We start from the raw sequence: 27,797 nt of genomic DNA on the forward strand, positions 1-27,797 counted from the left end.
TTATTTAGTAGAAAGTCAGACGCCAGCTGTGTGTGTGTGTGTGTGTGTGTGTGTGTGTGTGTGTGTGTGTGTGTGTGTGTGTGTGTGTGTGTGTGTGTGTGTGTGTGTGTGTGTGTGTGTGTGTGTGTTGTGTGTGTGTGTGTGTTGTGTGTGTGTGTGTGTGTGTGTGTTTCTATGTTTCTATGTTTCTGTGTTTCTGTGTGTGTCTGATCCCAAATGTCTTTGTTTCAGAAGCCAAGGAAAGAGTGATGTTGTACACACACACACACACACAGTTGTTTAGTGAAGAAATAGGAGCTGCTTTTTTTTTTTTTTTTTTTTTTTTTTTAGTTCATCACATTTTAGGTTTAAAGATATTTATCTTGCTTTTGCAATCAGGCCTTAACTTGGATTTTTTGTTTATTTCTGTTCTTCAACATTGAGCTTTTCCTGAGCCAGTTAAAAGGGTTTGAAAACTGCACAATGTTGTGACAGGTACTTTTGTAACTCATACATAAGCAGAAATTGATTTGACTGGAGGCACTGAGGAGCTGCACTGAATCCTTGCGACGTCTGTTGGAAGCTGTTGGGTTACTGAGGGAGTGGGGCACTATTTATTAGTGAAACTGATGCAATAAAGTGTCAAGTAGTTCTCGTTTTTTAAGTGTCTGAGATCATTGGATGAGAAGGGGGATCCACACATCTTGAAAAATTGACAATGACAAATGTGGTTGTTTAGACTGCTCAACAAATATTTCACAATTGTTTTATTAAAATAAAAATGCAATAGAAATTCAGTCATTGACTTACATTTGGAATAATATTAAGAATAATTTTCGTTTAGTTTTATGTACATTATATACAAATTGTTCAGGTACAGGAGACGTTCAGTGAGTGCTTAGAATAATGATGACAGATCCCAAACAATGCTAAGTGCCTGTGTGGAGTAACCAGTCACAGTATGTAAGGTGAGCAGTATTGATCTGATGCATCCACATAAAGTCACAATGGTGTAGACAGTGCGTCTGTAGTTCCTCCACAGAGCTGACAGGGCTGATAGTGCCACGTGGATGAGGTCTAACATGGTGATGCAAGCTGACAATGAACATCGGCAGAGCGCAGGCACGACATGCAGCAGGGATTGGATGGACTTCAGCCACGTCACAGATCTCCCTCCACAGCACAGCGGAGAGCAGCCGCCGTTTCTGAACGCCTGTGATGAAGGCCAGGCAGAGCAGCTGAAGCGTCCATGTTGGTCCAACTCCTCTCGCGAGTAGAGCACACCTGCCATCATCAGCCTGAGGAGCATGTTCAGCCTCAGCATGGTTGACAGGTAAAAAGTTAAGCCGCTGGTGAAGACGAGCGCAGTTTTCAGAAGGATTTCATTGCACTGACTAACCACAACAATTGCTTCACATACAGCTGCGGAGTAATTACAGAAGACAGCCGTGGCTCTTAACAAAGACAGTCTCCATTCTCCAACCATGGGGAGCATTGTGGATAGTTATTCGTCTAAAAGTGCGTCACATAAAGCATGTAAGATCCTCTGTGCAGCAGCAGATGCACCAGCCAAGTTCTTCACCGGAACCACAGCTGCTTTAATCAAGGTGCTCAGAATGTAATTAAATAACCATTAACAGCTGTTGTTGTGACTTTAATTGATTGAAACATATTTTGCACAGCAGGAAAAGCACAGATGCAAACAATAACATTAACAATGTCTGCGCTGTCTCTAAGGAAGCCATGTCAGTGAGCCACCACGGACAAAACCAGGAGCCTGAACTGCAACACCTGATTGGATCGGAGCCAGGTAAATTAAACAAACTGTGGCGTTTTATAGGTCTGCAGGATAGGCAAAATAGTAATAATATTGTGATTATATTTGGCAGATATTGCAATATGCAATTGCGATTTGCAATTTGCATTTCATTTTCCCTGAAAAAAATTATTCATGTTCCTTTCTGTTTGGACAGTATGATTTGTAGGCCAGGGCATCTCTGTAGCATTACAACATTTATGGTGCTAACAATGCATAACAATGTGACACATTTTACCTTTATCAAAAAAATGACACCTCCTGTATTTGGATAATGCATATTGTGATATCAATTATATTTTGATTCATTGTGCAGCTCTAGCCTATGATATATCCAATTTTGTTAAGAATAAATAAGTTAGTAACCAGGAGATGCGCTGATATTTATGTCATATACCAGTAGAGTCAGTGAGTGATAGAACCTTTAAATGCTTCAGGTGTAAGATATTTAGTGGATATTAAATGTGTGTTTAGATGCGAGTCTTCTTGCTAAACCATGTTATTATGAACTTGACCTGTTTTGGATGGTGTGAACAGATAATGAGACAATGGACCCCTGGGCACAAATATGTAAAAGCCCCCCCCCCCACCTGCCAGACAGTTAGCTGCCAGACAACTGTTATTGGCACCCGCCTGTCACAGGTGAGTATAAATTGGAAATCAGCTATAGAAATCAAAACTGTTTTGTAAACTGTAGCTGTAAACATGTTTATTTCTGCCGCTGGGCTTTTTAACATGGGAGTCCATGAGGGTTGACTTTTCGAGCCAGCCTCAAGTGGCCATTCAAGGAACTTCACTCCCATGTTGGCTTCATTTCTCAGCCCTGGAGGTTGTTGCCACTTGGAGACAACTAATCAAAAAGACATTTGTATATGGACAATGTATGAAAAGACAGAAATGACCAAAGTAAAAATTGTGACATCCTACTTCAAAAAAAAATTGCAATTAACAGAACACTGATCTAAAGACTTATAAGGAACAGCATTCAGTATTTATTATATTTTAAAGTAAAGCTTCTTGACAAATGTGATTCTTTTTAGGAGCAAAATCCAGTGTTTTTTAAAGCTTGTTTAATTAGTAAGTCTCACCAGCAGCTGATGAATCATTTAAGACATTGATAAGCACACAGATTTCTATATGACATCAGAGTACAATTAGATGATTTTCAATTATGTAATCTATGTAGGCCAGACACCAGTGAATGTTGGTTCATGATGAACCTGGCATCACTTATGGTGCTGACACAGACTCAAGAATAAATCCAATGAACTGTCAGTCACAAATTATCTCTTATCTGTAAGTTTCATAATGCCTATTGTTGTTGATTTTTTTTTTTTAATATATATATAATATGGGAGATGTCTGTGTAATAGTTATAGTCTATGATGTAATGTTTATATATGCACATGTCAGACATCTGTGCTGTGGTTTAGACAAAGTGGAACCAAAACCTGGCAACCTACTCAAGAAACCTGAAAGGGGAAATTCCCTGTAAACAGCCAAAATATTAAATGTCTTTGCATCTGGTCAACTACAAGTGACAGGAGAAAACTTCAAATCTTAATCAAAGTCACTTTCCTTGAGACACTCACTCAGAAGCTATAGCTTGTTATTTCACTCCGTCCTGTCCCCAAATTATGTCGCGAACGATTAGCACCAGCACGCCTTTCCTGCAGCCTGTCCACATTTCCTGAGGATTAGATGGTGTCTAATATTTTCCAAGATAGCTCACTCCATTCGTGCATGTGACATAATGCTACATATGAACATCTGGAATCAGTTAGCAATGTGCTGCATATTCTTTTCTCTTTTTTTCCCCCTATCACAGGGAGTGAGTGAGGTGCACTGTGCTTTTTGTATTCAGTCGCTCTCCACTGTGTGACCTCAATGATCCCTGTGGCAATATCAGTTGTCCAACTTACTGTTAAGTCAAAGAGGATAGAATAAAACGTACATTCAATCTTGGAGTTACAGAATGTCTTGATATCTCAACATACAACATACTACAATAAGTGGCATGTGGGAGACATTCTGTAGAGTTGGGGAGAAGGAGGAGTACTGTGCATAAAAAGTGACCAAAGGAAATATGGGAGTAAACCCATAAAGTCTTTATAGGTTTGAACAAAAACGGAGACCAATTTTATACACTTAAATTGTTTACTTTCATTGTCAATGGAATAGACATAGGTGTCTACATACTGTGTTGATAGAAAGTTACAATCTGTTTTTCTAATTGCTAAAGATGGCCTTGCAATCTGCTTTGAATTCTGCTTAGACTCCTCTGATCACCATCAAAGAACAGCTTCATATTAACCTCTAATTTGATTTGATCTACAGTGAACTTAATATGAGCCATGAAACGGCATGCTTTTATCATGATCCAAGCTTTGAGGAACTGAAAGCACCTTGTGCATACAAAAAAAGAAAAAACAAAAAAAAAACATAATTTTGTTAAAGTTGATGAAACTGGCAACTGCGGGACTGGCTGTCACAAATACATCTAGTACATTAGTCTCTCTTAATTTCTGACACACACGCATACACACACAGATATCTAAACACACATGGTTATATCAAAATGAGTATTTACATAAAACCCAGCTATTGCAAAAGTCCGTGGCTGGATGAGCAAGACAATGTGCAAAGCTAATCCCTGATTCTGACGTATTTTTGTCCACATCTTGATAGACAGAGCATATGCTATAGCTATAGCAGAGATTACAGTCATCTTGGTTATAGTAATAAGTCTAGTTTAGTCTCTAATTCCCAGTTTATTGTTTACTCTGATGTGCACAAAAAATAGGCTAGCTGTGAGTGACATTAGGCTGGTTTAATACGGCATGGAAGTCAAAAGTTGCAACACGTTCAGATATGTTGCATTGCTGTTTCAATATGATTACTGTACATGTGTTTATCAGCAATGGTTTTTTTTCTAACCTCAAAAATCCAAACTCAGGAAATGTGATCTATTCAACAAATATAGTACAAATAAAAAAATGTGTTTATGTTGTATAAAACAAGGTAGAAATGTTATCAAAAGAACAAAACTGACTCAAACACTATTGCATGCAATTGCTCAACATTCAAGAATTCAAAAACAGGGATTTTCATATTCCTATAAAACATCTTTTATCTCTTATCAGGAAAGATAGGAATGTTACATAGGCACATATTTTAGTGTCATGATCATTTTGAACACGACTGTGCTCCTTGTTGAGGGCCTTTGTACAGAGGCATTAGTACAAGCTGGTAAGGGTTCATCCAATCTTGTGTCCTCGTGGAGGGGAGAGCAGGGCCTGAAGCAGCTCAGAGGACCATGGAGGCAAATGTTTTTGAGCCGGCCTGCAAGACCTCATTTATAGGGAATGTCTGTGTAATTCAAGCATCAGAGCAATTGCACTTGGGCTAGATGTGTACAAAAGTCACTGTAGACAAATAGCTGAAGACGAGTCCTGGCTGCTCCCCCTCACAAGGCAGAAAGGCCACAGCCTGCTGAGCGTGGCACGAGGTGCTCATATGTCCTCGCTCGCAGGTACAATCAAGGATGGTCATGTGCTGATCGCTGGTGGGACTCCCTCTTTCAAACTTGTGGGACTCTCTCCCGCCTCCTGCCAGAGTTTTTACAGGCCAGGGCGAGGCGGTGGGCGTGCAGGTGGAGGGGCTCGTCCGGGAGGAGGTCCCTGTGGAGGAGGAGGCAGGGGGCCAGTTGGGGAGGCAGAGGGTGGAGGGGTGGGTGGGAGCGCTGGCGAGGCAGGTATGTGCAGGGCGGTTGGAGGAAGAGCCCGGTTTGGAGGTGGTGTGTAAGGTGGAGGAGTGATGGGAGGAGAGGGAGTGTCGGAGGTGGGAGGAGGTGTTGGAGGCAGTGGTGGAAGAGTGGAGGAGGAGAAAGACGGAGATGATGGAGGGCTGTTGGGAGTCGGTGGGAGGGTGCCCTGCGGCGGAGGTGGACTCTGGCTAGGGGGGTTGTAGATGGGAGATGGCTGGTGGCTGTAGTGTGGGTAAGGAGCAGGGGGAGACTTTATGCGAGTGAAGTTCATGCATTTGCCCTGAAATTTAAAAGCAGACCAGATCTTAGAGGGACATACTGTGATAATAAACAACATATTGTATGAACAATGAGTGTGTGTGTGTGTGTGTGTGTGTGTGTGTGTGTGTGTGTGTGTGTGTGTGTGTGTGTGTGTGTGTGTGTGTGTGTGTGTGTGTGTGTGTGTGTGTGTGTGTGTGTGTGTGTGTGTGTGTGTGTGTGTGTGTGTGTGTGTGTGTGTGTGTGTGTGTGTGTGTGTGTGTGTGTGTGTGTGTGTGTGTGTGTGTGTGTGTGAGTGAGTGAGTGAGTGTAACATCAGAGGAGCAATCAGGAGGACTGAGCATAGTGTTGCTACTTGAGTCTGAAAATCACTCCCTCATTCACTCATTTACTCCCCAACGGACCCTCAGTGGTTTACTGTATAATGAGCAGAAAATCCAGATATTGGACAATTATGAAAGGTCGTAACTTTGCATCATCCCTGGCAAGTGCAGTAACTCAAGTCATTTTTGCATTGTATTAGGGATACTAACTTTCTTCATTAAATGAAGATACCCAGTGCACATCATGTTAATTGTACGTATATTGTATGGCATACTGCTGTAGCATTTATGTATAAACTCTTCTGTTTTAACAGTTTGTTTCTTATAATGTCTGTAATGAAATTTTGGACTTGGAAAATGACATCCTTGCTATAGACCTTTGCTTTTCTAAATCTTAATTCTTTGACAAAACACATATCCTACTTTTGTTGTTCTTGTTCTGTTTCGACAGATGAATTAGTCTAAGATATAAAAATGTCCCTTGCTGCTTTCTGTTACTAATCAGATGGACTGAAGACTAGAGCAGACAGTACTGGGACTCTCATACTGTAGCCTTGCCTATCGTCAGCTACATGACTGCGCTTTTAACCTCGACCTACATATGATGTAATTCTCAATCACTTTTTGTAGCAATTTTAGTTAGTTAGGCAATTATGTGTATATGCTCTACTCAGCTGAGCAAGTTAACCTGCCATCACTCTCCCCAACCCAAATCCTCCGAAGTGAGGTCATGCAAGAGAGACTATCATATTCCAGAAACAAGCTACACCCCTGGAGCAGCTGCACTAAAGGATCAAGGAGTTGCATTGGACTGATAAGCAATGACAGCTCTGCTCTCATTACCACCGGGTTGAAATGACCTCTGAGACCAAACCAGGCAGAAGGATGTATGTTCAACATTTGACAAGTCCAACCAATCCAACTTATATTTTTTTATTCCTTTAGTGCATGTGGGACGCTGAATGCCATGGATCTTTGTGTCTCTGGGACTGCACTTGTATCATAATCACTGCTACAGAATTAGTCAGCACTGGAGAAAATATGTGTGAAAGTCTTTTAAGATATCTGATGTTGTTGATGTTGATTTCTTTACTAATTACTAAGAACACAGCGGTCTTTAGGGGCTCAGAAATATATGAGACGTTACAGGAACCTGACTTGAGTTTCTCTCAGGGAGGCTGTAGGATCCACTGGCCGCCTCCCTCCCACTGCTGCATTCATTTAGGGGAAGTTATAAAAGCAAGGCTTTGACCAGAGACTCCTTAATTCCCAGCAGAACAAGCTTGTTTACTGTAAATCAAAAAGGATACTAGACCCAAGCTTTTTTTTTTCCAGTGCACTAATGAAGAGCTTTATAGTGAGGAGGGCTCACTCACACACTTCTAATTACAGAGTGGTGTGTTAGATGTACATATATATGCATGTCCTCAGTATCAAGCTGCACTGCCTGTTACCTGAAGGCAACATAACCTGGCCTTGCTGACTGACTGACTCACAAATAAACAACAGTTCATTGGATCAATCTGATCAATCAAATATGCCAAAGCTTAAGTCATAGCTAGTCATGTTCTTCGTTATCTTGTTAGCATCTTCACATGGCCTCCTACATCTCCAACAACCATGTCACAGACATTCAAGCCTTTCTCCTTTCATCTTTGTCCTCCTTGTGTGTCTTATTTCCATCTCTGCTAATCAGCGTCTTTAGTCTCTACTGCACACTGGAAATTAGACTTCAGAATTTCTTTTTGAGAGGCATCCTCGCCTTGGAGCATGACATTTATTCCCCCCTCCTCATGCCTGCTCCCAGGCTTCAAACTCTGCTCACTGTGGAAAAGCTCGGTATTATTTTTACAGTCATTGAACTGTGCCTGAAGGATCTCATAGTCTCTGCGGAGTGCTTTGTTTTCTCTCTAGTTCTGCAGTGGTCTGGTAGAGAGTCTCACTGTGTTGCATTAAGGTCTCATTATTTCGACACAGGGCCTGGTTGTTTCTGTGGAAGACTTCATTTTGTTATTGCAAGCTTTCTGGAGCCATTCATAGGCCTCAAGCATAAAAGGCTACAGATAAGGACTTATTTTACTTATTTTTAAATGTGATTACAAACTAATTCTTATACTATTCAGCTAAACTTAGGAATTTGTGGCCAAAAAGGGAGTACAGCTATGTATTTTTTCTATTCTTATGTTAATGAGAAGGTGCCTCATGTGATACTTGATGTGTGATGCACCGTGTGATCTTAAATTTATGTTTGTGGAGACATAAATTAATGTTGATATGCAAATTGGTGGTAAAATCTATTTGAAAAAAGTTGATATTTTCTTAAATCGTGCGTAGATGATTAAAAAAAAAACGTATTGTCTTTGGTGACTTTGAAGTCTCTAATAATTAGAATTAGAGCAGAACAAATTAAATAATCCAGACAGTGTATTTCTTTCCAGAATGAGAGGGGGTGTAATGGCAGGCTGCAGACATGACTAACAATTTGCCCTCTTGCTGTAGATATTTTATCAACTGAGGGTGACAGCTTTTACGGTCTAAAAACATTTGTGGATGATAGATATTAATTTAAAAAAGAGCTCTTCCAGCTCCAACACTATCTTCAGCTTAGGCTGTTTGATATTTTCAATGTCGATAAGCATATCTGTTTGTTGGAGAGTCTTTGATCGAAGTTGCATTACTCTGGAACTGCTAGAAAGATCACTAAGCGCATTTGTTTACTTGACAATCTGACAGAATCAAAAGATCAACAGACATGTGAAGACTATGCTGATGTTGTATTTGAATTGTAAACCCCCCAAATCTTCCATGACCAGATTATTTCTGTCAGTTTGTTGCAGTATCACATACCACGTGCAGCTCATTGACGTCATCTTTTCAGCATTTAATACACATTTCCACATCAGTAGTCTGACACACTGTACTTGGCATCTTCACAAGTTTCAAATAAATTACATTTTACCTGGGCCTCGGTTATCCTTCTCTACTCATGTTACTGCCAATTGAAACAGCAGCACTTGAGATGATGGCATCCCTAAATCATGGTTACATGAGCACTGTTTCATCCTCCTAATTCAGTTATTCATTCTTTTAAGACTTAGGTGTCAACGCAGCTGTGGGCCACCCTATACAGCTTTGTGAAGATAACAGGAACAACTGTTCCCCAGACTATGTGTATATGAAGGCCTTTTTTAAAACCAGTGGACATAATTGTCTGGGTTGTTTGTACAGTCACAACTGAAGTTTATATCAAATACACTGTAGATTACACAAAAACAGTTATGTAACAAGTGACCTTGACTAGAAACTAAATGTTTGTTAAAATTAATTTACAAATTTCTAAAGATCTTTTTCAACTTTGAGGGTTTCTCTTAGATCGACAGAGTTTTCTGTTTTACTCAGGGAAAAATGAAATATTACATAAACTCTTGTAGGTGAGGGATTGCTATATACAGAGCTGCCTTTTTTCAGCACTTGTAGATCCCACAGTCAGACTACATGTCAGCTGCCAACAGCAGAGGTCATCACACACACACACACACACACACACACACACACACACACACACCCCCCAGCTTGAGTTAGCTGGAATTATATTTGCCTTTTCATAATGACTCCGCCAGACGTCTTTACATTGCAGTGCACTGAAGACTAAACCCCAACTCACCGCAAGTTTTCCCATGAGTCTCTCTTTGCACACTTCATCGCTCACAGCTGGTCCATTCTCTCAGCATTGTCAGATAGAAAAGAATCTGCCTGTTTGCCAAATGCTGATTCACAGCCAAGCGCTTACATCAGTTGATAAAATACGGGCTGATTAATGATGCATGTTTTAATGCCTATCTGTGAGGCTTTTGTGTTGTTCTTACCTTGTCACCTGGATGAGGTCTCATTACAGACACACGGTCGTAGCCTTTCCTTAAAAGTACCCACAGTGCGTCCAGTTTGCTCTATGGAAACAGAGAAGAAATCAAAACTTTACTGTTACAGTTATCTTAAATTAACGTAATCCTTAAGGAAACAACTGACCAATTAAAATGACCAGTATTATTCCATTCCTGCATTCATTTTAAAGTGTCAACCCGAAATAGTTTCAGTTCATTGTGAACTGACTCTTCATAGTTTTAAACACAGCAAATACTTTGAGGATAAGAGCAGAAAATGCAGCTGTTTTTCCTCACAAAACTGCTGGCTGTGCAGCCCTGCTCCCTGGAGGTCAGTCCAACAGGAGTCTGGTTTCTATTAGCAATCCCCTGCTGACTGGGAAGGCTTCAGAATGACTCCTTTAACCCCATGCTGGCCCTGGAGGAAGGGACTGTGTGCCAGTAGTCACCTAAGCATTATTACCTTCACACATCTCATGCTAATTCCACTACGACATTTTAATAATGCTATTACTTATGTATCCTCAGCCAGATTAACATGGAGTGATTTGTAACAGATGTTGTACTCTATACAGTATAAATGAAAAAAAAAAAACATTTGTCCCCAAGCAGAGCTGTTAAACAATCACAACTGCTTTTTTAAATTAAATGTAAGCTGAGCTATATTCACAGATTTCTTGAACAAATGCCTCGCAAATCCTCAAGCATTTCTTATTTTTTATGTCAAACAGATGAAACTCATAATTCCTATATGGCTGCCATTTTTAGTTGTCATCAACAATCAGACTTGAAAGAGCATCTGCAGACCAAACGTGCTCCCCAGACAGTTTCCTCCTGGCTCCTCACTCTGGTACCTTGATCGGTGAGTACCACTTGCGTGGCCCTGGGGGTTTGTGCATGCCATTGTTGAGAACCCGCATGGGGGGCAGAACATACTCCTGCTCAGGCATCTTCACTTTGGCATTTTTGGCCTTTTCCAGTTTTGCCCCTTCTTCTGTGGAGCCTTTCTCACCCCAGCGTACCTGATAATAGAGAGTCCAAGATCCATGATGGTGCCACACACTACCTTTAATGTTTTACATCATTGGCAAATGTAGAAAAATATGGTCAGGTATGTATAATTGTGAATCTGGCATAGATGAGATGCTTCAGCAAAAGTGCAGTTAAAGTGAGAGCCGTAAAGATATTTGAACTGAAAGTGTTGTGGTCCTGGCCAGGCAGGTTACTTTTGAGGCTCATCCTCGCTATTTAACGCAACATATAGTTTAGAGTGCATGAGATTTACTAGATCTCACCTCCATCCTTTTGATTCCCCCAACACCTCTTCCTCCGTAGTAGGAGGCATCTACAGTCGGCCATTTCTTCTTAGGGGCTTCAAAGTCCTCATCATCCTATGGGGAAGTGATGAGGAAGTCAGTGTTATTGTAATACATTGATCAGCAGAGCATACGTAAAGTATGCTGTACAGTTGTACAAAACGGCCCATTTTACCATTATATATGTTATGTTTGGATTAATATTACTGCTGCATTAATGAGTATGGTGTGTTTTACTGCTGCTGATGTTTAAAGTTGAGCTAATTGCAACTAGTTTGTATATGTTTGTAGTGTTACTGTCTTGTGAGAACCATGTATCTCTTAAAAGTCCTTTTTTTCATAAACTCAGAGAAACAGCTCTGTTTTCAGCTTTGTGACGATGCATTTTCCAGCAAATCCAAGAGGGTTTTTAAATTGTTTATTTAGCTTAAGAAGTAGGAGGATTTTCTTGACGCATAAAGGAACATCTAATTCAAAATCAACACATTTGGAGATACATGGTTTTCACTGGACAGGGAGGATATGAAAATGTGTAACTACAGCTGCCAGACAAAGGTAGTGCAGTATAATATTTGTCCCTGAATGTGGAGTAGAAGTATAAAGTTACATAAAATGGAACCACTCGAGTAAAGATCAAGTACCTCTAATTTGTACCTAAGTGTACAGTCTACTACTTGAGTAAATGTAGTTGGTTACATTCCACCACTGAGCGGCAACTAGAGCACAACAAATAGGTAAATTAACCTTTATTTGTGTTTTATTTTCTCTTTTTCACATACCGATTGAACACCTTGGAGCTACCGGGTATAAACGCCTTCTCAAAGGTCACCTGGCAGTTCTTTTGAAGTAAATATGTCTCTATCTGCTCTATCCCACTCTAACCCCAGCCCTCCTTCTTGTCCCCGCTTGTCAGATCAGAAGAAATTACAAATGCTCTTTAATACACCCTGTCTGACTCATAATCTACCAGGATGTCATACAGAGGAAGGCATAATGAAGTCTGTTTTTGAAATAAATTCACCAGTTAAACCTAATTTTCAGTTTAATTGGTGCATATAAATGCAGCTTGATATGCCCCGCAGTTACATGCTAGCTCGCTGTTATTGCGTCGAGTGTTTGGGCGGTATTTTAATAACATGAATTTGTTGAGCACGTTCATGTGAAATAACGTTATTAGTCAGTTAAATTTCACATTATATTCCATGAGGGCCCAAACAGCTCCAGGGGAAGTGATTTGAAAAACATGAATTAAAATCTTGATTACAAGACAGTCCCCATTAAAACAGGACAGAGGGGAAAAAAAGAGCAGTAAAAGTCAGGATTTTGTTGTTATTCTAAGAGGGCGTTAACTCACATCATATTTGATGAATAGCTAAACGAGTGAAATCAGAGTTTTGGGCCAGGCAGTGAGTGAATGATGCTGACTGAGGTTTAAATTGTCAGAGTCAACTCAGTAATTACACAACCTAAACACTGGCAGCTGTCTACATCTTAAAAAAAAGAGCTTTTTTTTTGAGTCATAAGAAACAGATCAAGTGACGATGGTGCAGCTCCTACCGAACTCTCCTCCACAACCGGCGGTGGGGGTTCATGGATGATCTGGGGGGGGGGGGGGCGGCACATAGACATGTGAGAGGAGAAAGAATGAAAATGAGCTCAGAAGATGAGGCATAAACACATGTATCAAAATTGTTTTCTTTTCTTTTTTTTTAATCACTTTGTTAGAGCAATGTGTGTAACTGTGTCAACTGTGCAGCAAGATGGTTACACAACAACACATGGTTGAGGAATTGTTTTTTTCCTACTTACAAGAGCAATGCACTGACCTAGAAATCTGCTATCCAGATTTTTCAGCCTGAAGTTGTTGATTAGGAGAAGAGAGGAGTAACAGGCTCATAAATACAGCTCTTATTTTCTGTATGGAGCTATGTTATAATGTTGCTGATTTTTACTCTTTATGCATTTAGTCCCATTTTCAGAGTATGTCATACAGCTGCGTCATTGGACACAGACAATGTATTTTTAAGCATCTACAGTTTAGTCTGTGTCATACCCTGGTACCCTTTTGCCCGATTATATGTCACCACATGAGCTGTCAGTGTGTTTTTCACCAGTGTAATAAAGACATTTTCCTCTACATTGAATGCACTTGGCAAATTAAGAAATCCTGAATCTTATTTGTGATTTTCCTCCATGCTTCTCCAAAGCCTGGAACACGAAATGATTCCCCATGGTAACCTAGGATCGCTTTCCTAAACAGACTCGCTGCACAGACTTGAAATTGCAACTAAATGGACAAGAACAGAAAAAGTAAAGGGAGGTACAGCCATGTTGTAAAAGCTGACATCTCTCTCTGGCAATTCACAGCTTTCCTGTTTCCAGCCCTGGAATCATTGCAGTGGATTTTGAAGAGACACTCCACTTTTCATTTGAAAGGAGAAATGCAGATTATAACAGAGAGCAGCTGGTAACAAGAAAGTTTTTGAAATAATGTGATGCTGGCAATTTGACCACTGTCTAAATCATGGCACAGGTATATTTTTTCCAGACGCATTTCCCCTTTTTACTGTATCCAGAGCAAACGACTGTCATGAAAAACACTTTTAAAACAATTTTAAATAAAACCTTTTTATTCCTGGTGAGTTATCTTGCTTCTAAAAATCTCATAGTAACAAAGACACCAACCAAAACATTCAGCCTATGTGGGTTTCTTGTTCCCACATCACTAGCTGGAAATTCAAATTACTCTGAGCCATTATTGCTGGAAGAATTTGTTAAGTCCTCCAGAACATACTGAGGGAGTATTGAGAGGTGAGACTCAAAGGTCACCTGCTGTGACCTTTGGAAACGCAAATTATTTCAACAGCAGCATAATTACTTCAACACACGTTCACCCAGTGGCTTTGACCTTTTTCTGGTTGTGGACTATATTCAGCTGCAGGGATTCAAAGGAGCCATACGGGGTGCATGCTATTGACTCACAGATTCTAACCTTCTCACCAGGGAGTGTTTCTTAAGTTAGCCAGACAAGATAGACCTGGAAAAGACATTTCTCTCTGTTGTTATGGTCCACAAACAACATTGCTGCCTTCCAAATGTCTTTGAAACCATCTCAAATTTGAAGAAGAGTAGACCAGTGGCGATCTGTAGAGCAGCAACGTGTGCATGTTATTATTGCATTAGTGTTTTAGAAAACTCACCACAGTGCAGCAGAGAGGCCAGAACCACCATAGAAGAGCCAAGACCAGGAGCAGCATGAGGATGAGCAGAGCTATGGCCAGGATGGTCCCATCAGACTGTAACAGAGACAGACACGTCAACACAGACAGTCTGAATATGTAGAGCAATAAATCCGTGTAAACCACTTCTCTAGGCTTTATGCTTCATGCAGCAAAGAGGCTGTTTTGCATTCATCTTCCATGGAATCACTACTGAAAGACAGTATCTGCTTATCCTGCGAATCTCTAATTAATTTTCATCCATCATTTAGACATCTTTCTAAGTTTGTATTACACTGTTTGGATTAGTTTTAGTGTTTGGATTGCTTTCACTGGTTTGTTGTCTGTTGTTAGTCGGTTTTTTTTTTCTATTGCAAAGCACCATGACCTCAAGAATCCAAGTTCAAAGCTAAATTATGGTACATTATATTGTACTCACACAGCCCACAGTGGTAATTGTGACCGAACTGGAGATGAAACTGAGACCTTCGTTCATACTGACATAAAGGTTTGCTGCCCTGGAAAAGAAAAAGAAAAAATGTCTCAGCTGTCATTTATGCAGCGTCTTAGAAAAACCGTGGATGGGGTCATATGAAACCTCACATTCATTTGAATAAATGCAAGGACTTACATCCCCTCATCTTGAAGCACTGGTGCAGGGCAGAGAAGATAGGTATCCTCCACAATCAAAGGCTTCACCACTAAAGCAGAAGAGGGAAATGGATTATAGAAAAAAAAACAGTGCAAGCATCAGCCAAACATTCCAGTCTTGTCTTATGTTAATAGTCAGTAGGAGTCACCGACATACAAAGCTCCTGAAGCAGGAGTTTGGCCCACAAATCATGACCCGAATCACCATTAAGATCATGTCATTGTTTAGCCTGATTACAGAATGATTATTTTATTGACGAATTAACGCCCCATGACTTCATTTTAATTCAATAAATGTTGAGAAAGCAGAGAAGAGAATCCATCCATGTTCACAGAAGTTGATGTCACATCTTTCACTCGATTAACAAACCATCTGAGATGAGAGATTAAAAAAAACTGCTTTGTTGTCTGCTGTCTGAAGACATCTGTATCCTCCCCAGATACACCACTACAAACTATTTCACCACAGCTTTTGTTTTTCAGGCAAAATCTAGGCCCTGTTCTCATCCAGCTGGCCTTTAGGAAAGTGGCTCCAACAAGCATCTTCGCCCAAGCTTGTCTGTTTATCCTGGCGAGGGGCAAGCATACCCCAGAACTGAGCAAATCAACACAATCAATCGCATAGGTCGTGACTTCTCTTCTGTTGAAACACCATGCAGGAGGGGGGGGGGGGGCTCAACTCTGACAAAAACAGCTGAGCGCCAATACAAACTGGGCCAGATATGGTCACACTCAGAGTTCATCTCTGCACCCACCTCTCACTCAGAATGGCCTCACACTATGAAAGTAGGACAAAAATGACAAACTAAAGATCTACTTAGAGCTAATGGCAAATATCCCTTGTCCATGTCACAATATTTTATTGGACTGTTTAATGGTCATGTTTTCCTGTGCAGACAGTTACCCAGAGTTCAACTTTAATTATTTGGAATTATTGTTTAAGATGGCATTCAATCAAATTCATTGGGACTGATTGGTGGCAAGTTTAACAAATTTGTGTAAAGCTATTTTAACTTATCAGACTAATGACTAATGACTAATGATGCCTGTACGGTAAAATATTAACATACAGCCAGAAGGTAGTTAGCTTAGCTTAGCATGAAGACTTGACACAAAGGGAAACAGCTGTCCTGGCTCTGTCCTAAAGTAAAAATCTGCTTAACAGCACTTTTAAAACTCACTAAAAGCTCATATTATATCTGTTTGCTTAATCACATTAAAAAAAAGAGACAAGTTTTGTTTTTATGGGTTATGAAATAAGTTGGCCATTTTCTTGGCTGGAAGCAATGACTTCCAGGACTCTTGTTGTCATGTGATGTTTCCATTCAACCAGCAAAGACTCCAGAAGGTCAAACCACAAATTGTCAGTTCTTTACCTTCTTTTTTGTACATATTAAACAAATTAGTAACCCTTGAGGGGACTAGTAGGCGGATTTTGTCACCTTCCAACAAAGCCAAGCTAGCTGTTTCCCCCCTGTCTCCACTCTTCATCTTCTCATTTTACTTTTGGCAAGAAACCACAAAAGCATATTTAGCAGAAAGTCTATTCCTTTAGGACTTGTCTCTCATTATTCACATAGTTCAGTTTTGTCCACTGCAGCGTCTGTCACCAAAACAATGGACAGCTCAGGACGGGACTCAGCCAAATCCCAAAGCACCTGAATGTATTTGCTGCTACTTTTTCCTGGCAACACAAACTCAAACATTGATTCATCTGCTCTACACATGTTAGTTACATATTGTTGTTTTCCTTTTTACCATTTCACCATATTTGCAAAGAAGGCTGAGGGCTGGAGCAGGGGAGTCAACAAGAGCAAGTACAGATGTATTATAAGAGAAATGTGTTTTCTTATAGACTATAGACTTTATCTCCCGGCGAGCTAAATGTGCCCTAATTATTTTCATTTAAAGTTTACCCCCGATGGGAAGTAAACAAGTTCCAGGGAAGTGTGTGTAAACATTCTAGAGAAATGAATGAATCTGGAAGAGGAGTGTACAGCATTGACATAAGGAGATAATTTTACTCAAATTGGTTCCATGTCCTTTGTTTGTCTGCAGGAAGTTGTGTCTTGTGTCATGCAGAAATAAGAATGATTCAGAGGGATTGTTAATGTTTGATTAATGCTGAGAAGACTTTTTTTTTTTTACTTTGTAGCAAGAATAGGATTTAAAGAGCGACGTGCCTGTGTTGAATGTTGATGGCCTCACCAAAGTACCCAAGACTAAAGTGAAGAAAACCCTCCCTCTGGGTAAGTAATAAGTACTGCACGTGTGGTAACATACATATATTTATGCAGTATATGCATGAATGAGGTTTAAAAAAACATGAGAAAGTAGATGGGTAACCGTCATGCACCATCAAAAGAGAAGACTTGGAGAGAAACAACATCAAAGAGAGTTGACAATATACACAGTGGCCACAATTTTCTTAGAAAGGGGAGACCAAAATTACAATCATCAGTTTTTTCTGAGCGCTATGGTGCAATTTTGTTTATTTTCTGCTATTATTTCTATTGTTTCTTATTAGATGTTTATCATCCATTAGTGTCATAGCCTGTCAAATGTTAGCCTATACAACAACAAACCAGCCATAAACAGGAGCAAAGAGTCAGAGGGAGATTGTCTTCATCCAAATCAAATTTTTACTCCCCTTCCTCGAAAACATTCATATTATTAAATCCAGAGCTGTGGAGAAATGCTTCCACGTAAGAAAAAAAGAGTGACCCAAAATATGGTGCTATGCAGGGTGGCAAGTAGGGTGACCAGACCAGTAGCCACCCGAGGCCACCCCACGGCTCTGTCTCTGAGTATTGATAAACTGACAAAAAATGAATGACGGTCAATTAATTTATTCCACATTTGATTCAATGAGACGTCTGCTCATCAGTTCTACACCAGAGGACCAAACAGTTTGTTTGTGCCTCTACTCTTAATGAATATCTTGCTTCGTAATTAAACCAGTACCTCCTGTGGCAAGCCTGGTAGGAAGTGGTTTTAACAACTATTACAGTGAGCCACTAGTATGAACCGTGAGGAAACTGTTTGTATCCTTGAGGCCTTTTCTTTCCCTCTGCCTCGTGTGAGGTATCTTTTCTGGCTGGTTTCCATGTATTACAAGTTCACAGTGTGTTGTTTAAAGCCATGATAGCGGTAACACCGTGTTTAATCAAAGAGGATTCCAGCTGTGCAGCTGACTTTGTGTTTGACGTTTGGGACACTCAGCTAAGCATTTCAGATGAACTTTATAATAGCCTGCTCACTGAACTGTGCCAGCTGTCAGTGTGTGCGCAGTTAAAACACTCATGCATTCAGAAGCAGAGCATGTACATAGTGATGTTTCAACACTTCAGTGATGTTCAGTCACTCACTTCTAGTGAGGGTGTCGTTGATCCGGAAGCTGCACAGGACTTTGTCAACATTACGGGCATGGAGGAATCCATTTCCTCTCACCACCACCTGGAAAGACTCTGGGTACGGAGAAGGGAACGGAGATGTCATCCCAACAACTGATAATAACTTTAAAATTAGGGTACACAAACTCCTGAACACTTTAACTACTACTATTTCCTTGTCACTGTGGTTACTGACTTGAAATGCCTTTAGAGAAAGAAAGATTTTGTTGGCAGAAAGACTTAGAAGAATAGTTGACATGCGGTATCATGATGTTCCACTGGAACCGATACCACAAACCCAGCACACATATTGAAACGTATTTACAATGAGGAAAATGGTGTCTTTTGTAAAACAATGTGTTATGACTGAGTAGCACTGGAAAACAAGGATAGGATTTGTGTCAAAGTGCTGTAACTGATATTGGCATACAGTCTGGGTTAAATCATTCTGGACCAGCGAAGACACTGTGTGTGGCATGTTCTACATAGGCCCTGACAAGACAGCTTTGTTTGTGCTTCCTATGAAGGATGAAAGGGGTGAAAATCTTCCTTTTCTTACCTCCTGCACAGATACTAGACGGCTCTGCTGCCAGGATCTCGATACATGACTTCTTCAGGATCTGAGGAGAGGAGCAGAAGGTCATCATCAGAGCAATACTTTTCAGCAGCCAGCCTGCACATCTCAGATTTTGTAGTGTTCTTAAGCGCATAAGGAGACATTTAAAAACAGTCTCTGCTTACGGCTTCATTACCATGTAAGGATAATATTTTGGTAGTTATTTGGTAGAGTGTCTGTCTCTTTCAGATTGTAGTCACCTATTCTCCTCTAAATTGAATGACTGCTTTTAGCCACAGCCATGACTTTCATGACCCTTTTGCAACTGGCGTCTCACGGCTCAAAGTTTCCATTGATTCTCAGTTGTCTCTGTAGATATGGTGTAGATATGTGGAATCTCTGCTTTCCAGGAACATGCCCACTATAACCCTCTAGATGAAGAGAACGATTCATGACCCACTGCCCCACTCACATGAATAAGAAGCAACAGCTCTCAGTTTGCTTTTAATGTGCTCCAGATGACAGTCAGCTGCTCGACCTTTAACTCCTCTCTACAAACTTCGTATCCCAGAGACAATAGCCCCCTACATGATGAACTGTTTTTCATTTCTCAAGCTAGCGGACACAAAAATTTAAGTCAACACCAATCATGTGGGTCTTAAGAGATACAGAACACATTTTGATCATGTTTGGCTAAACGCATTGATTAAAAGCAGGAAAGTCAGAGTCACAGCATGTTTTTCCTGGAATTCTGTCCCTGGCCAGGCACGGTGGATGGAAAAAACCTTTGCTTTAAACCTATTTTGTCTTGTTTTCTGCGTGCGACTGATCAGTGATTGATCAGATTAAAGGAGAATTAATGGGTGAGATTACATTAAAAAAGAAGATTTCTTTCAGTTGTGTATCAGGCCAGATTATAGTTGATGCTATTTGAACATGTTTGTGGGCAGAACTGAAATGCTTACCGAGTCGATGACCCCTTGCAAAGCCTCAAATCCATCATTTACAGGGAAGACATGATCCTTACTATCAGCAATCTTAGCCAGCTACAAAGGAAAAATTCATTATTAAATTCACAAGTCACAGTTACACTTATTCATCCAAGACTTCTTTTCAGTCACTGTCTAGTTGCCTAGATGTCAAATTGTCTGAGATTTGATTAAACTAGGGCAGTTCACAGTTAACAAAATTACCTAATTTCCTCGTATTAGAGGAAAAACGAATACAATTTTCACACCAGCCAAAGGAGGTAAATAGCCTTCTTGACTCACTTTGCACTGTTTAGGCCAACGATTACTTGGATAACAGTATATAAATTGATTCCATTTGAAATACATTTTATATCCTTGTTGAAACATTTAACTCAGTTAACTCCAGTTGTCTAGGGACAGAGCTGGTAGCCTGAAAGTTGACCTGTGTGTCTTATGGTTGTATAAACAATTTAAACTAATATGAGGATATGACAGAATGTTTAAATTGGGGTGAACTGTGCCTTTGATCATTTAAAACACTTCATAGCTACTTAATGCATTGGTTTCAGTGTTTTCAAAGTACAGTTTTGCTGTCCATACTATCTGCTCCACTTTCACTCCCTGAGGCCCAGATGTCATCATACATTAAGTTAAAGATGAAAGCTCAGTAAAAAAAACACACCTGTGTCTCATTGAAGTCCTTCACCCCCACACAGTAAACTGAGGCACCCAGACTTCGGGAACGGTTGGCCTGTCAGGTATGCACACAGATTCACAGCAAAAACAGGAAGAAGCTCAACACCTGGGTTCAATTACACCTCAGCATTTCACAACATCATACAAAACATGGTGAAAACAGTCTTGTGTTTGCCTGACCTCTAAAAAGATTTTACAAGAAGTTGGACAACACCATGTTCCCGCTGAATAATATTATTAACATGTCATATGACAATAGAAATGTGACACAGATGCCTGAATACCAAACAGAACACGAGTCAAATACTTGATTTCTCAGTAATAATGCCTGTGGATCTTGGTGTCGACACTGAATGATAACCTAGGACCTCCCACAGCTGCCAAGAGGCAGCATTTCAAGCTATAGTGGATATCAGCCCCACATCATCCCTGCCCTCAACATGTGTCTGAGGGCACTCAAAGCTGAATTAAAGTCTCAGGCTTTCGCACGCCTTCACCTGCAGTGCCCGAATGGTTTGGGAAGCAAATAAATCATTATATCCCAGTGCAGATCTGAGGAAGGCGATTGGGCTCGGATGTATAAATCTGACAGATGCTATGACCCCATTTTTCCCAACTAAAGAGGATCAAAGTGGTGATGTATAGGGTGGCAGTGTTTGATGTGATCCATCACGTGCTCAGTCACATGTTTCAGCTGCTTATAATTTGTCTGACCCATTTAACCTCTCTTTAGGTCTCTCACCTCTCTTTCTGCATAGTAGAAAAGATCCTCATGCAGCTCTCCATCTGTCAGAGCTATGATAACACTGGCAGTGCGATAACCTGCAGACAGAAAGAATTTGGTCTCTCCTGCTCAGTTAATCTATTCTCTTATCCTTTGCAAATAACCATGCGCATTGTTGAGGTTACCTGAATTATTTTTGACAATGCCAAGCCAACTCATAGCCACCCATTAAAGGTTACATACACTTGGTGTCAACTTTATTAGGTATGTCTGTACAATCAGACACAATCCAATACAACTGTTCTGCCATAAAGTCGACTTTTATGATGCCTGTAATGTTCGGTTTTTATTGACACTGTCATAGAAGTGTTAATTAAATCATATATTTTTGCATTGAGCTCATAGTTAGTGATGATTGTACTAGAGTGCATTACACTGAGGGATGTATCTAATATTCTGGTCCTCTCATGTATGTAAATAAGGAGGACAAAAAGTCAGTCCAGTACAACAACACCTTTAACTATGACCATGTAATCGAGTGTATATATTTTCGAAAAGGTCACCTAAAACTGAACATTATCTTTGAAAAGATAGAAGTTATGGCTGTATTGGATTAGATTGTGCAAGTGTCCCTAATAAGGTGTGCACTGAGTGTATTTCTATGAGCTGTGAGAAATTGACAAACAACTTGTTGTACTTTGTCAGGTTGTTTAACCTGAATCATAGTCAAATATAAATGTCCTAAAAAACACACACATGCACAATTTCATGCATAACAAAAATGTTACCTTCAGTGTTTCCATAGTATATCTGCTCACTGGCCTGTGAAAAAAGAAAAGCTGGATTGAAACAGTAGACTATCTATCTGGTAACATGCAGTGAATCAAAGAACCCCTTTCTCCGCTCCAACACAACGGTCTATTAGTGCTCTGGGCCGAGTGCTGTTTTGTCCCGGACAGATTCTAGAGATAAAGCAGATGCCAGTTTGCAGTAGGACTTGAAGAAGCTTCTCACCCTCAGGATGCCTTCATGCATGAAGGTGTCTCCCCCTGGAAGAACCCTCTGGAGCTCCTCCAGACCTTTACGAATGCGCTCTCTAAGCAGACAATACAGAAGATGAGTTAATCCACATGGCTGATAATCAAATCTAATTGAAAATATTTGTTTTGTCAGATTCATTTGTGAACATTATTTTGACTAAAACCAGACCCTGAGAGGCGAGGAAATAGAATAACAGTTTCCATAAGGGCAGCATTTGCAGAAAATACCAGCAATGTGTAACGCATGAATAAACTGAGACAGTATTGGTGTGCAGTGGCTCGAGAAACTGTCACGCAGATAGACAGGAAATTAGCCCTTTGTAGAATAAGATATGAGGGAAGCAGTGAAACAGTGAAAAAAATTCTGTGGCTGCTGAGACACTCTGCTGAGGAAAGATTAGACACATAAGCTACTCACAATGTATCGAAAACCACATGATGAAGTAGTTGACCAGACGGACGACACTATAGACAGATCAGAGCGAAGGAAAGTATCTGTCTGGAATCTCTTCTTGATCATAAAAATGCAGCGGGATCATGACTGTGTGTGACTGTCCAAATCTGGTATTACACTCATGCCTTTCAGCTGGATTATAGAAAAGTAAAGGATTAAAAGCAATTTTGAGGGGATCTGCACCCACCTGTCTTCTGTCAAGCTCATTAAGATCCTTCCCTCAGTGGAGAACACAATGAAGGACATCCGCAACTGTGGGCTGGGGCAAGGAGAAAAGAAAAATATACTCTGTTAGATTAGTAATCATTTCTTGTTACATGTTTTCCCACAGAGGAATGATGACACAATTGTGGGGGTTTTTTTTACCTTATGAATTTATGAGCTAGATGTTCAACAAAGTGGTAGATTTCGGTCCAGTGGTTCTGCACACTCCCAGATCTGAGAGAGAGGGGAAAAGCCACGATTAATGTGAGGATCTTTTTCAACCACTGCTGTGCAGCAAATCTACACAACCTCTTCTCTGTGCTACTGTTTGACTGCTGTCGAATTAACAATAGACCATGGACACATTATGAGACAATAGGCCCCTGGGTACAGATATTTAAAAGACCTCCACCCTTTTACACAGTAGCAGAAGCCCCTGATTGAAAGAGACATAAAATGAATACAAATGATGCACCTCTTTCTTGTCATTTTGTGTCTCTTTGTAGTCACTTTGTCTCCTTGCAGTCGTCGTCCCCTGACCCTTTGGGCCCCTTGGCTTGTAGCTAGTGGGCTCATTCAGTAATCCGTCAGTGAAACAGACTGCTTCTAAAGGGTACAGTTGAACAGAAGTAGCCATGCAGAATAGTTCTGCATTAGCAAATAAGTATAGCTGGTTTACTCTGAGAATTAGCAATGATGTCGTACCCCTCAGATTACTGTTAATATCTTTATAATGCAGCTGCATTTATATTAGTGTTATGTCGTTGGATGGATGTACACTCATTAAGCTTTCATGCAACCAAGGATGTGGATGTTAATCATCTTGCACTCTATTCCCTCTTTGCTAATGAACTGAAATCTAAGCTGTTCACATTTTTCCTTGATGTTTTTATTGGACTTTATAACAATGGCCACATAGTCCTCTGTACCCTCCTCTGTTGATATGGAAATCAAGATAAAGGGATTAAAGGATTTAGGATCTATCATCTAATCTACTTATCAAATTATCTATAGATGTCAATATACAGTTGTATCTGGTTAATGAAGATCTGTTTGTGAGCTTGTATGTGTCTCAGTATAGATGCTTATCGAAATGCCTTTAATTTAATCTGTGTTTTTGTAACCCCACACCCCACTGAAACATTTCTCAAATCACCTATTTTTCCATTGTTACTATGACACAGGTCCCAGCACAAACAGCCCAGCCAACAGGCTGAAACACTGGAACATCTGGAGCTAATGGAGAAAGGGCAGAGCAGACATGGAGAAGAGAGAGGAGAGGAGAGGAGAGGAGAGATCAGGCAGACACTGCATGAGGACAGTGAGGGTAGGTGGAGGACATCACTGCTAAAAGGCAAGCTAAATTCCTGCCTGAGGAAAAGGAAGTAAAAGGAAGAGCTAATACACTCCACTGATGCCCAACAATAAATGCTGAATAAATGCTGTCAGGTCACGCATGTAATGTAAATCTGTGTTGTTAAAACATGGCTCATGCTAACAATTACTCTGTGTTACATACAGTTGCCTAATTTCCCCTCAGAGGAACAGCAGTGTGCCTGCAGTTGGCATTGATATGTAACTGTAGGACAACTGGAAAATCCATCACCATTACTGGAGGTAGAGACTCTAAACTGTGGAGCTATAAGAGAGGGACATAGTGCAGACTGCAATCCACCAACTCCAGTCTTCCAGATAAGAGAAAATCTGAGTTGGATGTTGAATTTGTTGTTGACCTAGTTGGAAAACATTTTTGGCTCATGGCAAAAAAAAAAAAAGTAATAAAAACAAGCTGTTTTAAACCAGGTTTGCAAAAAAAAGATGTCATAAGGTAAATATTCTGTCACGGTCCAAAGGCAACAGTCTGGGTAAGTTGATTGTTAGTGCCAGAGTAGCTGTGTGCATATTTACCTACAAAATAAAGTGCTTTCCCTACAAGTCCTAGTCAGGAAAACTCAGTAAACACTCAAGTATGACACTTGACATTTTTGAGAACTGCTTTTCTTTGACTCACTTTGCTGATTACCAACTTCCTGTTTGGCACGGAAATAAAGTTTTGTTTACAAATGCAAATGAAAATTCAACCACAATAAGACATTAAAGGCCATGTCATGCCTCATCAAAAATGTTATTATTTTGATTCACTGTGGTTCACTGTGATAGCTTTGATCAGGTGCCTATGTTGCATGACTAAAGGGAAACGAGAGATCACCAAAAACCAGGTTAGATAAACATGGAAACTGTTTCTAAATTGAGACCAATATATCCAAATGACTTTGCGGGCAGGCCAAACATCCTGTGTCCTACTTGGGATACACAGATTATGTTAAAACTCCAATAAGATGAGGACACATAATGATGCAGAAGAACTATGCACTTACTGGCCAGCTATTCTGCCCACATTGTGTATGTTATTTAAAGGGGATGAACACCAAACAGCGGTAAACACCAGTTCTTATAATCTGTGCAGCCTGCAGCAGACTGATGAATGGGGGAACACCTAACACACCACTAATCATTACCATCTGTATGCCATGCTGAAATGTATCTTGAGGTTTATCTGAGTACCAGTCCACCCATCCATATCCTTGCATGACATGACACCAGGGGGCGTTATGATAACAGATATGGTGATGACATCATAAAAACATTTTGGCAGACAATGGCTTTCGCTGGGAGAAACACAAGACCAATATGAAATGATGCATATTTACTGTATGCATTAATATGCGTTCAGTATAACATCATAATAGCTTGTTAAGGCTGTCAGCAGAGACAGGCGGGTGGAATATTCAAGTCAGGTTTAGTCACTGGAGATAAATACAATGCAGCATGGCAGCACTCCAAATTAAAAAATAACATAACATACTGTTCTTATTCAACCCACCCAATATATTAACTAATGCTTCTCATAGATTTTTAACTTGAATGGCTTTCACTTGTCAACAAAAACCCTCCTCTTCATCAATCCCCTCTACTAGTGTCAGGTAATGTGTGTCAGGTAACTCACTTGTCCAAAACAAAGTAGAGGTCAAAGCCTCCAAAGCACGAGGACGACCCAGCCTGCCTTCTGTCCAGGTTTGGCCCGGCATTACCCGCAATAAGAACAACCAGCACGGCACCAAACACCACTGCAAACCAGGAGTTTCTACTCCAGAATGAAGGCATTATTCCAGTGGAAGAAAATCTCATACAGATGAGATGGTGAATAAAACCACCTTCAATTAAAAAAAAAAAAAAAGGTTGTAAGAGATGTTAATCCTTGTTGCTGATTCTTCTTTCAATCCTCCACAGGCGTCTTCAGCATTGAAAAAAGAAATGCAATAATCCAAAGGAAAGCAGTGAGTGTAACTCAACCGTTGAGGTTGTGTAGATTTTGTTGGGACCCTCTCATCACTGGGTCCATAACAGCTTGCAGAAAGATGAGATGCTGATTTTTGTTAATGATAAGGCCACGAAACAGAGAGATCCCCAGACCCTGGATGTCTAACTCTAAGAGTCTTTGCAAAACTCTTCTTGTATTTTCAAGTCTGTCTCTCTCTCCCTTTCTCTCTGTCTCTCTCTCTCTCTCTCTCCAGAGAGGAAGAGGTGATGAGGACTATACAGTGGAAACACCAGAATACACTGGCTTGTCCTGCCACCCAGTGGTGATACAGGGCTGCTGGCTGATTTTAAACCAGTAGATCATGAGAAATATGAACTCGGTGACCCAGAATACTGGGAAACGGTACATGGATTGTTTTGGAGAAACTGTGTAAAAGAGGTGTTGACTCATCTCTATATTCAGGCTGTTGGCTCGTTGTGGTGTTGTGTTGGATGACATTATATTGAGAGATGCTGCTGAAGTTTTGATCACCCCTATGTAAAGACATGGGGAACTGAATACTGGAAACAGAAAGTAGGTGAACTATGTCTCTTCAGCTTCTTTACAGTTTGGTCCCATGTGATCTATATCATCTCTCATTCATTGATGTGCCCTAAAATTACATCACTGGGAAGTTTCAGTTGTGTGATGTAGTAACCCCAGCCTCCCAATAACATGCATTTGCAGGGAGAAGTTACTGTCAGTTGAAAGAGGACACAGAGGACGTGCAATGTTGAGGTATTGCACATTTGTACAGCAAGCAAACAAAGATAACACCAAAGAAAAAGTTGTGCTTCTTTATGTGTTTATTATTGACAATAAAATGGTTGTTTGTGTTCACATTTTGAGACAATCCATTAATGATGCATTTACATTAGTTACCTCAGCACAATATGTATAATATATGCATAAAATGTGTATTTAATTATCATTCTGCCATCATCTGTCAGTACTGGCTAGGTCAATCAGAAAATAATGAGAATAATGACTCCATCACTTCCCTGCTCCACTAAAAATTGGCCATATATGTCTTATGTTCTCCTGCAGTAGACTTCACTTAATTACATAGAGGCAAATGTGAAAGGCAGGAGAAAGAAATCAGCAAAAGAATAAAAAAATGTCATCTTCAAAAAAACTGAAATGACAACAGTTGAAGAAAAAACAAAAACTAAAAATCTAATTACCATGTTT

General features: G+C 40.2%; 1 protein-coding gene and 1 long non-coding RNA gene across 3 annotated transcripts; one reads left to right on the plus strand and one right to left on the minus strand.

Annotated features, from left to right (window-relative positions):
* The first annotated feature begins 151 nt into the window (after positions 1–151).
* On the plus strand, positions 152–25,517 carry LOC130169165 (uncharacterized). Of its 2 annotated transcripts, XR_008827807.1 has the most exons (6): positions 152–1,312; positions 1,402–1,586; positions 1,717–1,789; positions 17,364–17,457; positions 19,171–19,239; positions 24,430–25,517. It is a non-coding gene; the product is annotated as an uncharacterized LOC130169165 (long non-coding RNA). The 2 variants fall into 2 exon arrangements; XR_008827806.1 differs by lacking the exon at positions 24,430–25,517 and having other exon boundaries at positions 19,171–20,110.
* LOC130169164 (anthrax toxin receptor 1-like) lies at positions 2,345–26,620 on the minus strand. Its single transcript, XM_056375641.1, has 18 exons — positions 26,253–26,620; positions 23,408–23,479; positions 23,229–23,300; positions 22,562–22,643; positions 22,336–22,369; positions 21,566–21,645; positions 20,810–20,878; positions 20,122–20,202; positions 19,160–19,220; positions 18,577–18,675; positions 15,189–15,258; positions 14,997–15,075; positions 14,540–14,635; positions 12,897–12,938; positions 11,319–11,414; positions 10,878–11,045; positions 10,009–10,089; positions 2,345–5,841 (listed from the first exon to the last, which is right to left on the minus strand). The coding sequence occupies exons 1-18, from the start codon at positions 26,432–26,434 to the stop codon at positions 5,416–5,418; spliced, it is 1,890 nt and encodes a 629-aa protein (XP_056231616.1). The 5' UTR covers positions 26,435–26,620; the 3' UTR covers positions 2,345–5,415.
* Between the last annotated feature and the right edge of the window lie 1,177 nt (positions 26,621–27,797).

Source organism: Seriola aureovittata, chromosome 5 (genome assembly GCF_021018895.1).
Source record: "Seriola aureovittata isolate HTS-2021-v1 ecotype China chromosome 5, ASM2101889v1, whole genome shotgun sequence".
Classification (NCBI taxonomy): domain Eukaryota; kingdom Metazoa; phylum Chordata; class Actinopteri; order Carangiformes; family Carangidae; genus Seriola; species Seriola aureovittata.

Coding starts and splice junctions, on each gene's coding strand:
- LOC130169164 (XM_056375641.1), bottom strand. CDS start 26,434: ATGAGATTTTCTTCCACTGGAATAATGCCTTCATTCTGGAGTAGAAAC. Junction 21,646..22,335: donor ATACTATGGAAACACTGAAG/GTAACATTTTTG, acceptor TTCTGTCTGCAG/GTTATCGCACTGCCAGTGTT. Junction 11,415..12,896: donor CGGTTGTGGAGGAGAGTTCG/GTAGGAGCTGCA, acceptor ACTTCCCCATAG/GATGATGAGGACTTTGAAGC.